Genomic DNA, 16,706 nt, shown 5'->3' with positions numbered 1-16,706 from the left:
TAGGTACCCTTTACAGTTTTGTCAACCCTTCCACCTCTCCAATGTTTTTATTACTGTCTTGGCTGCATCTCTTCTAGCGATAACATTCCCAAATCATCTCAATACTTGTATATATAAGTATTAATGTTTCTATTTTATGAGCAGCTGTAAAAATATTTACATTTATTTAATAGGATTTTATCTGATTCCATATTATTCTTGTAGTGTACATCAATAATTTTGCACCGCCTCATTTACATTCCAAGTTGCTGATTGATGAAAATCGGAATCAAATTTGTCTTATCGACGATTCTCGATTGCACACGACGACTTGACATGTTGACTGAAACTGAATTGAAATATTTTCTTTTTTTCTGTTAACAAGCGATTGTTAGCCGCATGATAAGTGTACAGAGCGGTTTTGTGGAACATTTTGATAACCGTCGGAGAGATTGAGAGAGTAGTTTTGCAGAAAATGTATAAAAGTCGACTGTTTCCAGTTTTGTGCGGTTGTTGCCGTTGCAAGAATACCACGCGACTGGTCGTCCAGTACAGTAATGTTATTAAGTATTTATGTGTGAGAGAGTATATGACTTGTGTATTCACAACAGCCAGTGGTGGTTTCACTGTTGGCAAATGACACATGTATTACAATAATTCATGTACATTACCTTGCGTTAAAATATTGTGTATTGTTAAATTTTTTCGACTTTTACATAAATTTCAGTTAAAATAATAAATTAGGCTTCTGCTTAAACGGGCCTTTTTTTCTTTTTTTTTAAGTACAATCTTTGTACCAATGGCTTGTACTGTAAATTAAATAATACATCACAATAATATAACATAATATAGTTTACATTTAATTGTAAAATACAAGATAAAAATATATAGTGTAGACGCTTTGTCTAATCTTAAGTTATTTGATCACGTCATATAAAAAAATATCTTTTATTTACAATTAAATTTTTGATTCTCTATTGTTTGTATTGATCTAGTCTAATTGGTGTACTTGTATGCATATTATACAATTGACATCATCGTGTAAATGTGTTCAAACGTTAAACGACCAGAACAAATTAGAAATGTGACCATAATTTTTTTTTAATCGCTGCGTAGGTCTTGAAGATAATTGAATGTATAATATATTATAATCAGTTGTGTATCGACTTACTTGACTTTAAAAAAAATGTAACTCTTCTTAAAAAACCAAATCGTTGTAGAGCAAATATTAGCTCATTCGAACTCATCGAGGATAAAATTACTGTTATTTACAACTTTTTATTGCCCGGCATAATATGTTAATTGTACCGTTTATTTTTTTATTGCAATCTATAATTTACCAATATTGGCACATCGACATTAATGTTTTGTAACGGTTGCTAAATTCCTTTAAATATATGATAAGCTTTTTAATGTATCTACATTAATGTTGGTTCATTGTTGTCAATTTCTAAAAAAAAAAAAAATGACAAATTTCTAAATTGTCTAAACTACATTTGAAAATTGTGTTAGAAATAAAGTAAAGAAAATAAGTTAAAATAAACTCAGCTGTTTAAATAAAGCTAATTAGTCAAGCTTTGTTCAAGTCAGACATTTTTTACTCATAACTGGGACTCGGAAGTTGGTGACATAAAATAATTTAAAAAGTAAATACTCGATCAAAAAATGTTCTAAAATGGTCTGAATGTTAATTTAAAAATCTAAATATTATTCCAAAAATGTTGGTTGTAGCTACAGAAACATATGATAATATAAGTATCAACAAAATAGTTGTATAGTTAAATGCACTTAACTAAATTTCCAGTCAATAATATTATTTATTCACTTAGTCAACTATAAAAATATACTGGTTGACACTTTTTTGTGTTTAAATCTATCCCATTTCGGTATGTTTTGTACACAATTTAGTAAAATTTGAATGTTAAAAGGGGCATAGGAGTCGTTAAATAAACTGACATAATGTATCTACCCAAATCAGAGGTAATTTGAGACAACTTTCAAATTACATTTAGGTTGAACGATGAGAAAAAAAGATTGTTGGTCGTATGAAAACAGGGTTATTAAAATAGAGTTTTTCACTTTTTTCTCTGTATTTTGTTTTGCCTCCAGTGTAGAAAATATGCATAATATTATGGCTAAACCTTTTTTTTTTTTGATAATTCGGTTTTTTGCCAGAGAAAATAAATGTTGATCGCCGAATATTATATTATTATAATAAAGAAACCACCTGTGAGAGGGATTTAGCGAAACGAAAAAAAAACCGATAGTGGACTTGTCGCTCGGCTTGTATACCCCAAGGCAATTGTTAGAGGTTATCAAACTGCACACCGTCTAGTAGTAGTGCACCTGAAAATGTATAGCAACACTTAGTGTGATATCATTATTGAATACTTACTTTCTTCGGGGAAAAAGGTATGCATCCAAACCGAACTCCTCGCTACACAGCTGCTGTAAGCGCGTGGCTGTGGACCTTCCGGTTTTTATAGCATGCGAAACTGGTTTAACGATACCAGGGCAAAATATGTCTAACGGTTTTATAATATATATATTATATGAATATATAGCCCCTGTATGTAATAATGCCCAGCTTCGTTCTCCTGCAACCGCTCGCATAACTGCCTTAAACGCCACACTTACAGCATATTATCTGAAGACACTGCACAACTATTATGTGCTTAAACCGTAACAAATGTAACTCTGAGCGACTTTACCGCAATGGATTGAAGCACTTTACAGCCCTACCGTTGAAGGCAACACGACGAACTCACAACTTACATAAGTAATATTATCACTCTTAAATAATAAAAATAAAACAAATGTACTCAAGTGTGTAACCGAGCGAGTAAATACCGTCATATTTTATGAAACAGCTGAAAACATATCAAAAATGTAAAAATCAGACTAATATAATCAATTTTCAAAGTAGGTATATAAAATGTAAATATTGGCATAAAACTGTTTTGATGGTTTTTTCTACTAAAAATGGTCTTGTTAAAACTTTGAAAACAAAACAAAAATGTTATCCCGAGAAAAAATAAGTACATAATAATTATGTACATACTTAGATTTGTTGAAAATTTTGTGGAGATTTAAAAAAATTATAAAGTGTTGAAAATGTCGCGCACAACCCTGTGAAATAGTAAATACATACTTAAGTGCAAAAGTTTTAATCAATCTTTTAATGTTTAAGGCATCGTGGTTTGTCTTAAGATTTTTTTTAAAAAAACATTATTTTAAATTAATCTTTTTTCGATCACGAATGCATTTAAGAAATTTCTAAGAATTTTGTAGCGCTTTTTAATCCGTGCCCACTAACGCACTGTGGAACTGAGCTGTGTAAAAGTAAATATAAGTACAAAATTAATTATGATCATTGTTATATTATGATACATTTTTTCTCCGTGTCAAGTCAATAAGGTTCTCTTGAGATGCACAGAAAAAATATCGTCGATTGGTTAATTATTATAAGTAATACTTACACATCAGAGTTAGACCTAGAAGTACATTACATAATAAAATTACATTGAAAGTGTTGTTTCGATTAACAGTTACACTATAAGGTTTTTTTTTATTAAGAAATTATAAACTATGGTTTGGCCGGTGTTACATAGGTTTGCCCAATTATTGCTAGGTATACTAATCTTATGCTCGAATTCATGTTTTTTTTTTTTTGTACATTTTACAAACAGTTATTAAAGATTGCTTTCGGATGAAACTATTCGAACAAGTAATCGTCGCTTTCATACCAATTGGCCACTCTTGTCTCATCGCTGGCTGAATGATTTGTGAAATAACAAAAAAAAAACACAACTTCGGTGTTGAAGACCGTGTCAATATTGTCGTTAACACCTTATAGCTGTTCTGAGTTGTATCTTAAATTTGTTTTTTTAAATTATGATTCCGGTTATTAAGTTTCCATGTCGATATTGAACCGACACTGTTCTTCGGTCAGCGATGAAAGCTATATTATATTATAATGATAAACACAATTTGGATAACATAACACTTTGATGGTCGAAGATGTTTTTACTTTTCGATTGGAAATGCGACAACACATTATAATAAGTATCCATTACATGTAGTTTTCTGATTATGTGTGTCCACCTGTACTCGAACAGTACGTTCTTTTAAATGAGAAGACAAGAGTTGCAAAACTTGTATGTGTGTATTATACTTAATGATATCTCATCGGTTGACACGGTAGCTGTTGGAACTTGACTATTGCCACACAAGTAATATTTATTGAAAAAAATACTACATAATATTTGTTTTACCTACTTCATTGTTGACTTGTTGAAAAAAACTAGTCTAGGCCCATTTTTCAAATTTGTCAGCATATTCAAAATGGCTACTATATAAATCATGGTCAATTATTGCCTATGCTTTGCCCCTTAACCCAAATAGCCCAACAAAAACACCTCGAAAAGACACCCATCCGACCTTGTTATTAATATTTTTTGGAATTTTTTTGAAAGAACCGGAATATAAGTAGAATTATAAGAAAAAATAAGTATTAATGGCAAACCCCCATTTGATAGATGCTGTAGGTCAACCCAATGACGGAAGTAGGTGATCGGATAGATTTTTAGACAATAAAAAAAAAATATGTGTTTATGAATGTTATTATGTTGTTGTTGATTTTTTTTGTTCTTGTAAAAAACGTTTACACCTCGACATCGACTGTAATATTATAACAAAATAATACAATAACGCCTGTAATAATAATAATAATTATTATCCTAAACGGGGTCCCGAAAATTCTAGGAATAAACAATAACGATCCCAAAAAAAAAAGGTTAGGTTAAAATAATAATAATAATAATAAAAAAAAATGCAATATTAATCAAATGTTTTTGTTATTTGATATCTTTTTTTTTCTTAACATTTTTTTTCTTCATACCACATTTACCACTATTGTACTCGAGTTAATCGTTTTCCATTATTAAGGCGAATTAAATTTTTAAACAATGCCGTCGTCTCCGTTTATGGAAAACGCATAATGATTTTTATATTCCACAAAACGAACGATCTCCTTTATCTCGTGGTACACGTATAATGGTTTGTTTACAAGTCGGTTTTATATTAAAAAAAAAAAAAAAAAATTGAATAATAAAAACATTAACAATAAGTTCAGATTGTCAAGAATTGCTGTGCACGCGTGTCCTTATCATCTTTATGAAAACAAACCCATTTTTTTTGTTTTAATATTATATGTAGATATAAAATGTTAATATGTCTGTTTAGTGTTTAAAATAATATGAAGCGAAACAATCCTATTGTATTATATTTTTAATGTGTGTACATAACAAGAACATTGTAATAGCCGTATTAAACACATGATTTATTAACTCGCTTATTGCATAGGAATAGCCAAAAATTATAATATTCAAACAGTTTGGTCGGTAATTAGAGAGAAGACGGTTTTTAACAATATTATATTTGTGTTCACCAAAGTCCTGATAAATTTATAATTTTTATTTTCCTTTAGGAAACAATATTGTTTTACTGGTGCTAAATAGTAAAAAAAAAAAAAAATAATAACTTACACAAAGTACACTTTTTTAATTGTTGTATGTACAACACTACATAACATAATGGGCATATTTTTATGACCTTAAGACCATTAAATGTATGTATATAATATTTTATAACTATTGCAATTAGATAACACAGTCCGTATTAGGGTTTCTCGAGTTGAACAAATTTCAAAAAAAATGTCAACAGTATCGCAATTTAATTTTAAAATTAACACTTGTGTTGCACATTTCTGACGTTGTGTCTTCATTTTTGATTCGGTAGTTTTAATATTTCATCCGATAAAATTGTTGTAATTTTTTTATCACTTGAAATGATTACACAACGACGCGTTACTCCACAGTGATTATATTGTTTGGACATATTGCGTTTAATCGTTCAAGCGTTGACGACCTGACGTTTTAGGCGAAACGAACATTAACTCGTTTTTTATTGCAAACAGTACGGAGCTTGCCTGAAAACCTGAAAGTTATAAAAATTGGCACGATAACGCACAAACATGCAACTTACGTACAAACAAATGTTTAGAATTAACCGGTTTTGTTGAAGTCGCGTTAGGGATTTTCCAATATCCTATTGGATACACTGGGATTCCCGGTTAGGCATTTTAACGCGAGAGTCCTCGTCCCTACAAATTGGACTCTTCCCCGAGATGCCCAAACCGGGGAAGAGAAACAACAAAGTCTGCTGTGCTCCATTAAAGAATATCTGTAATTGTGCTGTAAAGACTAATCTATCTGAACATTTTGTTTCAGCTCACCGGCAACAGTAATTCGTCGCTAAGACAACTGCTCGCCGGTTTGGTGTTCGAATTCAGTTTGGAGCAACCCGGATACTACTTGGGCGGTTCATTCGCTGAAATCGACCCAAATGCCCGCATCGGCTGTCTGGAAGGGGACATAGTGATCGTCCGGGAAGATCAATACAGGCCAGAAGATCCAGCACACGGTAAATATAATAATTATTATTGTCGCCATCCCCCTTGTATTTTACTAGTCAATGTCCCTCTGACCGTTGTGTCACATGAGTTGCCTACACGGACCGCCTCGTTTGTTGCATTTATATATATATATATTGTAAATTGCAAGCAAAATGCGTTCGCCAAGGACTTGATGCGCTTATTAGCATGAAACTCATTACTCGTTTGGATTAATAACAGTATCGATATATTCGCCAAGTCATGGTTTTAATTGAATTAATTATTAATTGAGCCATAACAATCGGATGGGATGGTCGGACGTTTTGTTGATTATTATTTCCTAGTCACGTTTTATAATAGACCATCGATTTATATCATATTCAATAACTTTTACTAAACTTAATTACCATTTTTTTTTTCTTTTTCGGAACCGCTTTTGGCGTGTACTCACGATTCAGATTACAATTTAAGTCTATATATATATATATATTTGAAAACGTGGGAGAAATATGCACTTTTGAAAGAAATAAAACAGAATTGGCCGATTATAATAATTTTTTTTTTTTTAATGGATAGAACAATTTATATAATAAATTACTATAAAACGAATAGCATTCAATTGAGATTGAACATACCTATTTTAAATGGGTAAAAAGTATTAATTAAAAACAATTTTTTTACTATAGTAAAATAAAATAGTTTTCGGTATAATCACCACATAGAATTAATTATAATTCAAGAGGTCCTTAAAAAAACGGTTGTAAGAAAAAAAATCTGTTTTCAGTTTTATTTTAGAAATGTATTATTTATTAAAAAATACAAAATTCAATATAATTTGAAAAATTAAAAAAATCAATATGAATGTTATTTTTTTATAAGGTGTATTTTTTTTTCTGTTTAGAAGACGATCCGAGGTATTGTTCGGCCGGCAAGTTCGTTCACGAAGAAACGGCATACGTGACTTGTCTGAAGTCGGCCAAAGAGCTGTACGGCGAGCCGTTGCGAAAAATGGAAGTATTGTCGCCCGAAGAATACGACCTACTGTTCGGCAAACTTACCCAAGTCGTCGACGAATGCCTTCGGGTCGTCCAAGAAGTAAGTGGACTTACATACATAGGCGAATTATTCGAAAACTGTTTTATACGATTTTGTCAACTCTCTTCAATTCGATAGCCGTCCGTATAATAACATTACTGTCCAGCAAATTAATACCTAAGGCGGTCAACAAGAAACAACACATGGAGCGTGTACATTTAGTTGCCTATACAACACGCCTGATGTAACTGATTGTTTTTTTTTTTTCACATTTATAATTGACTTTCTAATGATAAATGAGCGGACCAACAGACCGTCGATTGTTCTGTCAAGCGGTTACCTTGAACTTTTCTTTTAACTATTCCCACGTCTGTCATAGTTGTGTTTTATCCATTCAATCCATTCTGTAAAATGCTCGGTTCGGTTCGGTTGTATATTATAATATTATTATCAAAAATGAAACTCTATTTTTCTAATGCAACTCTTCACTATCGACAGCGGAATTTATATTTTTTTAAGTGAAAAGCTAACAATTTAAAAAAAAAATACACATTTCAAACCACGAATTTCCGGTAAAAACTATTTTTTTAAAAATTAATAATATTTTTATAATTAACACAATGTTCTACAACTAGTTCAATGAGTAACGCTTAAGACTGGAGTGAGTTAGATGAATACTTTGCTGTCTGAGAAATTAATGTATATTTATCTCAGACATAAATAATGAAAAGGTTATGTTTTAAAAATATCACAAAAAACGCTGTCCCATTAGCAGATTTAAACGTTTCAAGGATATTTTTAATATAATTGTTTTATATAATGTATGGAATTCAACGTGGTTAAAAAAAATAAATTACAATAACCTGACAATGTTAATTAAATGTATATTTAAAAAATCCTACACCATCTATTTGTTAAAATATTTTTTAATATTGTATTGTACTGTTTTGGAAGGAAATCGCATATTTTGAAAATTATTTTTTCCCTATATTTTTAGGTATATATTTTACTATATTTTTCAATACTTAAAAAAAATGTTTATCTTCACTCCAAAATATCACTTATCAAATTATTATGAGGTAACGGCTATTAGAAATATTCTGCATTCGCTTAATGTAAAAAATAGCAAATATACCACTATTGTAAGTTACCTTTTCCTTGATATTGTTATGCTTAAAGTAAGTTGTTGTACGCGACATTTAAAACGGGCTGGTTTTTTTGCTTACTTAACGTTTTCAGACAAAATGTCTGCACACGCCTATAATAATGTTAATGTAAGAATAGTATATAATTTTATAAGAAAAAAATAACATTTACCTATAATAGTGCAACAATAAAAAAACCCTTACAAGTTTTATAGTACCTATTAATACTATCAATAGCAGCTGTTACAACACTAACGAGAGCACAGATCCACAACCAGGTTCTAAATGGTCGTTGAATATTTCCTTATTAGAACATATAAGGTTAGGTTTAAAAAAAAAAATAAATAAGCAATGAGAATGGTTACACGTACTGAAATATAAATTTTCTATATTTAAAATTTTACTATTTTCTTATTGAACTACATAATATAATATTAGTCGTCATGAGACATGGCATTTTTGAATATTGACCGATTTGGATGAAATGATCATCTGAAAAAAATAAAAATACAACTCATTAATAATATTAACGCAATAAAACCATTACATTCAGAGTAAGATATAGTTAACAAATGGCAGTATTGATAAAATATAAACCATACCAACTTAGCAATTAGAGAAGAAAAATTCATAAGTACAGCGTATAATAATATTACCAATTATAAAATATATGCTAATATTGTAAGTAACCAGGACTTAGGTATAACTTACTTCACTGCTAAGACAGAAAAATAATTGTACTAAAAAAACCCGGGTAGTTTTAGTTTTTTTTTTTTTTAATAATCTTATACTGACTTAACTGGAGCCAATTTTATAATTCAAATCGTTTAATTATATTATTATTATTATTGTTGTTTGTATAGTTATACTATATTAGGGCCAGGAAGTATATACTATGTACACTATGCACTTAGAATATTTTTTTATTATATTTTTTAATATTATTTAAAATTAAAACTTAATGCGTAAGTATGAAAAAACCCAACATATACTAAAACAAACTATTGAGTTTTGATTCTTTAAATCGTAATTCAAGTTTCTTGTATAGTTTTTTTTTAACCATCCAGTAAAAAAATGCAAACGCACAAACTTCCGAGTCCTAATTAATTTCTTAAAATATTTTTTTAACTCTATGACATATTTTGTCAATAGTATATGTTGGAAAAAAAATGAACTATCGAAGGTACGTTTGAACAATGAAATGAAATAACGTTAAAAAAAATAAACGAATATCGTCACACAATTTTTTGTACAAAATCTGGTAACATACCTTTTGTTTCCTTAATTTAGTAGCCAATTTCAGAATTAATTTCTTTGATGGTCGATTTGTTTTCTTATAAAAGGCACGACTGGATCGATGAAAGCATTTCCCTTCATGACTTGTCCGACAACGACTATGTTCAAGGATTTCTTTACGCAAACCATTTTCAATTTTTGGAATGAAAGTTGTCTGTAGACAATTGTCGACGTGAATGCGATGGAAACTTCAAAGCGTATTACAACGGTCGCAAGCGTGTTCAAGCGGTTTATATAGGATTTTCAAATAGGTCCAAAGTCCCATAGATAGGCCCAGTACAAGGATCGTCAGTGTATTATAGTGCAAGTGCAATAGCCATTGTCAGTTTTTTGTATTAAGTACGTTGAACCGTCGTCGGCACAGATAAGATTATATAAATTATGTTGCTTACAATGAGTTCATTACCCTATTTAGGTAAGAAAAATACATAAATTCTAGTTTTATGATTATACAAAAATAAAATAAAATTATCATAATATTATTTATTTGATATTTTACTTGGTAGATTTTCAAAAACAACTGTATTAGAATATTTAACGCCTCTTGTGTTTAACAAAGCCGAATTAAATGATAGTTCAATAAGAGGTTTGCCAGTCCGGAGGGCAATCCAATTTCTCGCTGTTCTACGTTTTTATGGGACTGGAATGAATAATCCGTTTTTCAATTATTGAACAGGTGATGCCTTCACCCATGATCAAATTATAGAACAAACTTGTTGTAGAAGAAACCAAATATATATATTATCAATTGAATAAAATCATGTCTCAAACACAAGTAGGTATATTAACAATTGCCAACGAAAATCAAATCATATTAGAAGTGTTCAACAGTCGCGATGAATAAAATATATTACCTAATAAATATTAAAATTGAACCGCTTATCAAGACAAATTATTAAAAATGATTAAAGTCATATACAGCGATCAATAGCGATAACAAGTGAAGGGCACAAGGGAAGAAGGGTTGTAGTCCATGTATGAACATTTTAGAGTATAGCAAAAACAAAGTTCGTGAATTCCTCTACCTCTTACATAAGAACAAAAAACATCTCATTAAGTGCTATTCAACTAAAAAATGTATTCATTTAAACGATCTATTGATATAAATAAAAAAAAATGAATGGCATTTTCATACTTCATACTATAATTGACACAACGTGTAGTCTAAAAACGAAACCTGTGCCAGTATATTCCATATAAATGTTAAAAGTTAACATATTGTATTATGTATACTATCACTGTCCATAATTAAAAATAATAAAAAATAACGAAATAACTCATTTCAAATTAGTACTTATTATTGCTTATATATGTTATCATTCGTCCGTTTAAAACTCTGATGAACTAACTTAAACCTCTATATAATGACTTGTTAAGGTATTAGATGTTATTTTTAGGTAGCCGCCTTTATAAAAAAAAAACCATACTTACGAAAACAACGATATTCGTTATCATCCTACATAATGAGGTCGAGGAGGTCACAAGTTTTAAGTACAACATAATACTACAAATTAAAACGAGGATCAATCACTCGAAAAAAAATGCATTTTGGTTCGATAAGAGTTTGTTTGTAAATTAATTGATGTCGAAATCATGTTAATACATAGGTAACTATAATTAATAACAGTGCACCTATAGAAATTATTTTATCAATTTCCTTATAAGTTGTTTAAAAATAAAACTGTACACGGTATTAATACTAACATTCGATCTACCTTCAGGGAGATTTTCAGCTGTTGGATTCCAAAACTGGTGCTCAAATGGAAATAAAAAATACTTTGTTGTTTGTTTTTTTTTTACAGAAATATTTTGGTTTTTGTACTGTTTACCGGTCAGGTTTAATTTCAAGTTCCTTCCAGTATATCTTGTTGTTACATGTGCCATAAATCTATCCATTGTTCGTGTACACCAAACATTATGTTGAATTTATGTTTCTTAAAAAAATGGTACTTATTTTTTTATTATTTACCCATATTTGCCACGTAACTTTGGCGGTAGTATGAAAACAAACTTAAAAAAATATTATTTAAAAAAGTGTAACAGTTGAGTGCAATAAAAACGAGGGGTTTTATAGCGCAAATGAGTATAAATTAATAAAAAATCCTAAAAATATTTTCCAGAACAAAAGTTATTTAATTTGACAAATCTGTTGCAAGTCTATAAGTTAGAAATTGTACCTAGATGGTACATTGTAGGGCTAAACATTTTAAATGGCCACCCCTTCCCGTTTAAAATCGAGAAACCCCCCCCCCCTACAAAAAAAAAATGTGAACAAACAATTTGTATAACATTATGTGTATTACTATTAACATTTTAACGTGGCTCTCGGACTGATTATATTTAATTAGTAAAAGATTCTGTCATATAAAAAAAAAAAAAACACCGATTAATCAAAGTTCACCGGTTTCAATGTAAACCACACAGTCTCTAAAATTGATACTTTGAGGTTAACCACAGCGGTATAACGTTTCATTAACAATCGACATAAGAAGTGTGTCATAACCTAAGTTTGCCCAAGGCTACACTAGAAATATTTTCAAATTTAAAACCGTCGATAAGTTTTATCAAAGTGCATTATTTTTATAGGTACACTTACATTACCTGTCTTTTTTTGCAAATTATACAAATATTTTTGTTGGACTTAAATGGTCAATTCAATTGCTATTAAACGCGTACAAGTTAGCAATGTTTGTTGTCTTAACTTTCAAGACGGACAATTTTTATAAATAGATATTATTGTGAGTGTTTAACAAGTGAATCGGTCGACAAGTCTTTATTTCACAACAAATAGATGTCATTAAAAAAAAAAAAAAAAACATGTTTTCACTCTTAGACAAGAGTTCACCATATTATTATTTTATAACATTCTAGATCAAAACGTCTTATATAATCCGAATTATTAATCACGATAATCATAAAGCTGATTTATAATATGAAATCTGTTTTCGAAGGCGTTCATTAAACACTTCAGTACCAGACAAGGTTATTATATTATTATACATCCAATAAATCATATTAGGTGTTTTCGTGTTCACCGCAAACGTATCATTATAGGGACTTAAAACCTCTTTGAAATTATATATATATATATATTACTTACTTACTTATACTTTTTTTTGTGTCCGATAAGATAATAATAACATATACGCAATTGTATTGTACATTAATATATTTTATCAATTAAATAAATTTTAAGTATAGGTTGTTGTCATAATATATTACACAACTTGTTGAAACTCGAAATAAATAGGTTAGGTGTATGTGTATACACTCTCAACACAGTACTCTGCCAACACATTTAACTTGACAGTATGAATGTACACTTTGGGGTAATGATTAATTGGGTTGGGTTTAATATTCATAATAACCGCATAAAGTCAAAGTCTGAGATGCCATCCAATATATATTTTTTTAAACTATCATCAATCCACTCGGTTTATCAAAAAAAAATCTTCTTACTCCACAAACCGTCTCATTTTGTACTCTCTCTAATGCAATTTGGGCGCATCTCACAAACTACCTACTCATTCCTCATCCTGCTTAAATTTCATCAATAACAAAGGTAACTCTAGTGACGCCCTTAAAGACTTCTCGAGGACACCCTAAATGGAATTCCTAATTTCCATTTACCTTCACACTTAGGGAATGCCAAACAATTACTTTCATACTTATAACTGCTGCCCAACATCATAGAACAATATTTTATGGTTTTGGTTTTAGAGTATTGAAAATGCTTCCATTTTTGGGGGGTCACAAAAAATATTTATTTTATGACAAATACACAACCCATTAGCATGCCCGTAGGCTAATGTGTGGGACTTCACCGGTAATCATATTATATTTTAAGCATTTTTTATTATTTCTGGGCGGTGGTATTAGAGTCTCTTTTTATTTGTTATTTATGCATTTATCCGTATACTCTTACCGAGTGATATACACCATTGAGTGTAGGTATATATTATGAAAATAATGTGTGACACCGCTGGACGGTTGTACCGGTGGTGAACATTATTAGCGTTCTAGTTGTAAATAGTTTGGTTGGCTCACACGCTTCTGCTTTCTTTGATCATATATTGTATTCACTGATTCCGTTATGTGCAGCCCACTAAGGAATTTACCTATTTAGAAATAAATCGGTATAAATACGGGTAATAATAATACAACAAACGATGCACAGTGTAAACCGTAATATGTAAAGTGTGTGACACACTCATAACTGTCCAAGTTCACCTTGTGCAGTGTGTGTCTGTGAGAAGAACAACATACACATATTATTCTATACAAATGCCCGTTAAGTTATAGGTGAAAGTGTGTCGGTGCGGCATCGGATCACAAGACGACAAGTGTTTTTTTTTTTAGTGTGTAATAATACTTAAGGCCCCCCACCACGCCCTTTAAGAGTTAATTGCCCTCCCCCCGGACACACCCCTTGGCTGCATTATTGAGTGAATTTCAGGTTTAGCTTGGAAAAAAAAGATTACACCTCCTAAGGCGGTTTGTTGTGTGACAGACCACTTTTTTGATATTTAATAATATAAAGCGCGTCCGTCTGGTTAAATTGGAATAGTATTATTAAACTAAAATAAAAAACCTATTTAATTGTATCCAGGATATTATAAGTGTTTTTCGAACGTTTTTTTTTTTTTTACCGAATCGGTTAGTTTGATTTTTTTTCTTCTGCTTATTCAACTCGTTAGAATAGTATACTTTTAGTTTTAAAACGGTCAGTGTTGGTGTAGGCAGAGCTGATACTTATACAGTGTATATTATACACTTATTGTTATTTAACAATTTTCGAAAGCTTAAATTTAGAAGAGCATATACATTAAAATTAAATTAAAATTAAAACAAAATTCTTAAATTTACACAAATATGCAAAATAAATTGGATATCATTCGTATCCGTAGATCAGGCGATCTATATTTGTAGCTAGATTAACGTTAAGTTGACACTGGTTGTTATGATTAAAAAATCATAGTCATAAATATATTTTTGCATTCATAAAAGCACACTGAGAACGTTTAAGATAAACGATAAAACGTGATAACACTAATAATTGATAACAAATAACAAACTGATATGAGCAATAAGTACTGATATGAAATAATGTAGTGATAATAGAATGTCGATTGATAAGGGAGACCAAACTGTTAAGTGATGATCTAAAATAATGTTAAATATTAAGTACAGGATTTGTATTGCAATTTGCTTTTCGCTATAAAAATGTAAAAAAATATTCATTGTAACGTTACAATCCAAACCCAGTTTGATAAGACTACTCCCCCGTTTTCTTTTTCAAATCTATTGGTCTCCCTCTCTTGTTATAATATTCTTTCTTATCAGTTAAATCTTTTATAAGTCCATCTGAGCTTATCGACAGATTACTGATCTCCCTTTTCCATGTATTATTGATCCGAGCTTATCAATAAATTTTCCATTATCAGCTAACCAAATGATCCATCTCTTATGGATAAATATATTATCTCCAAAGCTTTTCCATCACTTATCGACTGTTCTATTCTTTATTTTTTCGAACTTACCTCGCCGATAAATCATCCTAGCCTTTACAACAATTTAAAAGCATGTTTTTTTCTATTTCCAAAAATGCAAAACCTTTTCCACTAATTGTTGCACATAAGTACATTCAACCATTTTACCTATACCTATTGCGTTAGACAGTTTAGTAATAATATAATAAACCTTGTGTTTTTTTTTTGTTTTACAGTTGAAATCCACTGTGGACCAATGGGACCCAGATACATCACAAATCGGTAAGTTAATTGATTTCACATAGTCGTACAGTGTTATATTTCACGGTGTCTTTATGCCAACATAGTTTTCTTACTAGATATATTACCATGTATTGCATTGTACATTATCGTTGCTTGGGAGAGAAAAAAAGGGTTAATGAACGCGTTCTATCGGAAATACTATGACACGTCCTTGATTCGGTTATCGCTGTATTGTTTTTATGTAAAAAAAAAAAACAACAACAATAATAAAATATAAATTGTCCTGTTGCATTTCAAACGGGTACGATTGTGTTCGGCCGAGCTGTGAACGGTATTGACTCATTCGTGTGTGTGTGTGTGTGTTATAGTATATTGTTGTAATCAATGATTTTCGCTTGTGTACTGATAATAATAAACAATTGAATTACTTGTCCGGTTGTATCGCAACGTGTGACGGGTGCGCATGAATCGAAATACATTATTTAAAACTCGTTTAAAAAAAAAAAAAAACATAAAATCTCATATTGGGTCATTTGGCGTGTAATCGACACAACAATTATGATATTCTCAGTTATATTTGGAATTTTTCGAAAAGTATTAAAAAAAACTATTAACGAGCGCCGACTCCAAAAATCTGAGATAAAATATCACTCATATAATATACAACACACGCGCTTAGAATATATGCGTAGGTATGGTTTAATTAAAATATTTATTGTCCCAAAACGTGCAAGCTCTCATCAGTTATTTTAGAGTTACTGTATTGAGTAGATCAATTTTTGACGGTAAACAGTGATTTACAGCATTTAGTGGATTGAAAGCGGTATGTTTTCTTTGACGTTTAACACCAAAAAGCCTGACAAAATGTCGGCTACGGACTTTTTTTTTTTTTTTTTATGTAAAAAAAGAAAGCCAGCTCGTGTTTTTTTACCGTAAAAATGCATGTGCGGCGTCGTCTTGACTAACAATATTTTCTCCAACAAGAAAAAACCTTCCTCGAGAAAATCATTTTCAGAGAAAATTAGTGTCTAAAGTTAAATGGACCACTATGTACATGTCATATTA

The 16,706-nt window shown here is 30.4% G+C and overlaps 1 protein-coding gene and 1 long non-coding RNA gene across 3 annotated transcripts in view; one reads left to right on the top strand and one right to left on the bottom strand.

The window, feature by feature from the left end:
* LOC126847021 (rho GTPase-activating protein 20-like) overlaps positions 1-16,706 on the top strand; it is a 187,524-nt gene that overhangs the window by 36,553 nt on the left and 134,265 nt on the right. Inside the window, exons 2-4 of the mRNA XM_050586973.1 lie at positions 6,270-6,462; positions 7,335-7,528; positions 15,635-15,680. Coding sequence (XP_050442930.1) covers positions 6,270-6,462; positions 7,335-7,528; positions 15,635-15,680 — 433 coding nt within the window. The remainder of the gene's footprint in view (positions 1-6,269; positions 6,463-7,334; positions 7,529-15,634; positions 15,681-16,706) is intronic.
* LOC126847030 (uncharacterized) lies at positions 8,712-11,222 on the bottom strand. 2 transcript variants are annotated; one of them, XR_007686958.1, is made up of 4 exons: positions 11,045-11,059; positions 9,884-10,316; positions 8,786-9,105; positions 8,712-8,726 (listed from the first exon to the last, which is right to left on the bottom strand). It is a non-coding gene; the product is annotated as an uncharacterized LOC126847030 (long non-coding RNA). The 2 variants fall into 2 exon arrangements; XR_007686957.1 differs by lacking the exon at positions 8,712-8,726 and having other exon boundaries at positions 8,975-9,105; positions 9,884-11,222.

Source organism: Adelges cooleyi, unplaced genomic scaffold (assembly GCF_023614345.1).
Source record: "Adelges cooleyi isolate 19-005CV unplaced genomic scaffold, UGA_ACOO_1.1 ACOO_flye_CR_arks_rails_tigmint_CR_PRNA_9, whole genome shotgun sequence".
Taxonomy (NCBI): Eukaryota; Metazoa; Arthropoda; class Insecta; order Hemiptera; family Adelgidae; genus Adelges; species Adelges cooleyi.
Note: the sequence above shows the minus strand (reverse complement) of the source record. Positions and strands in the feature narration are given on the sequence as shown.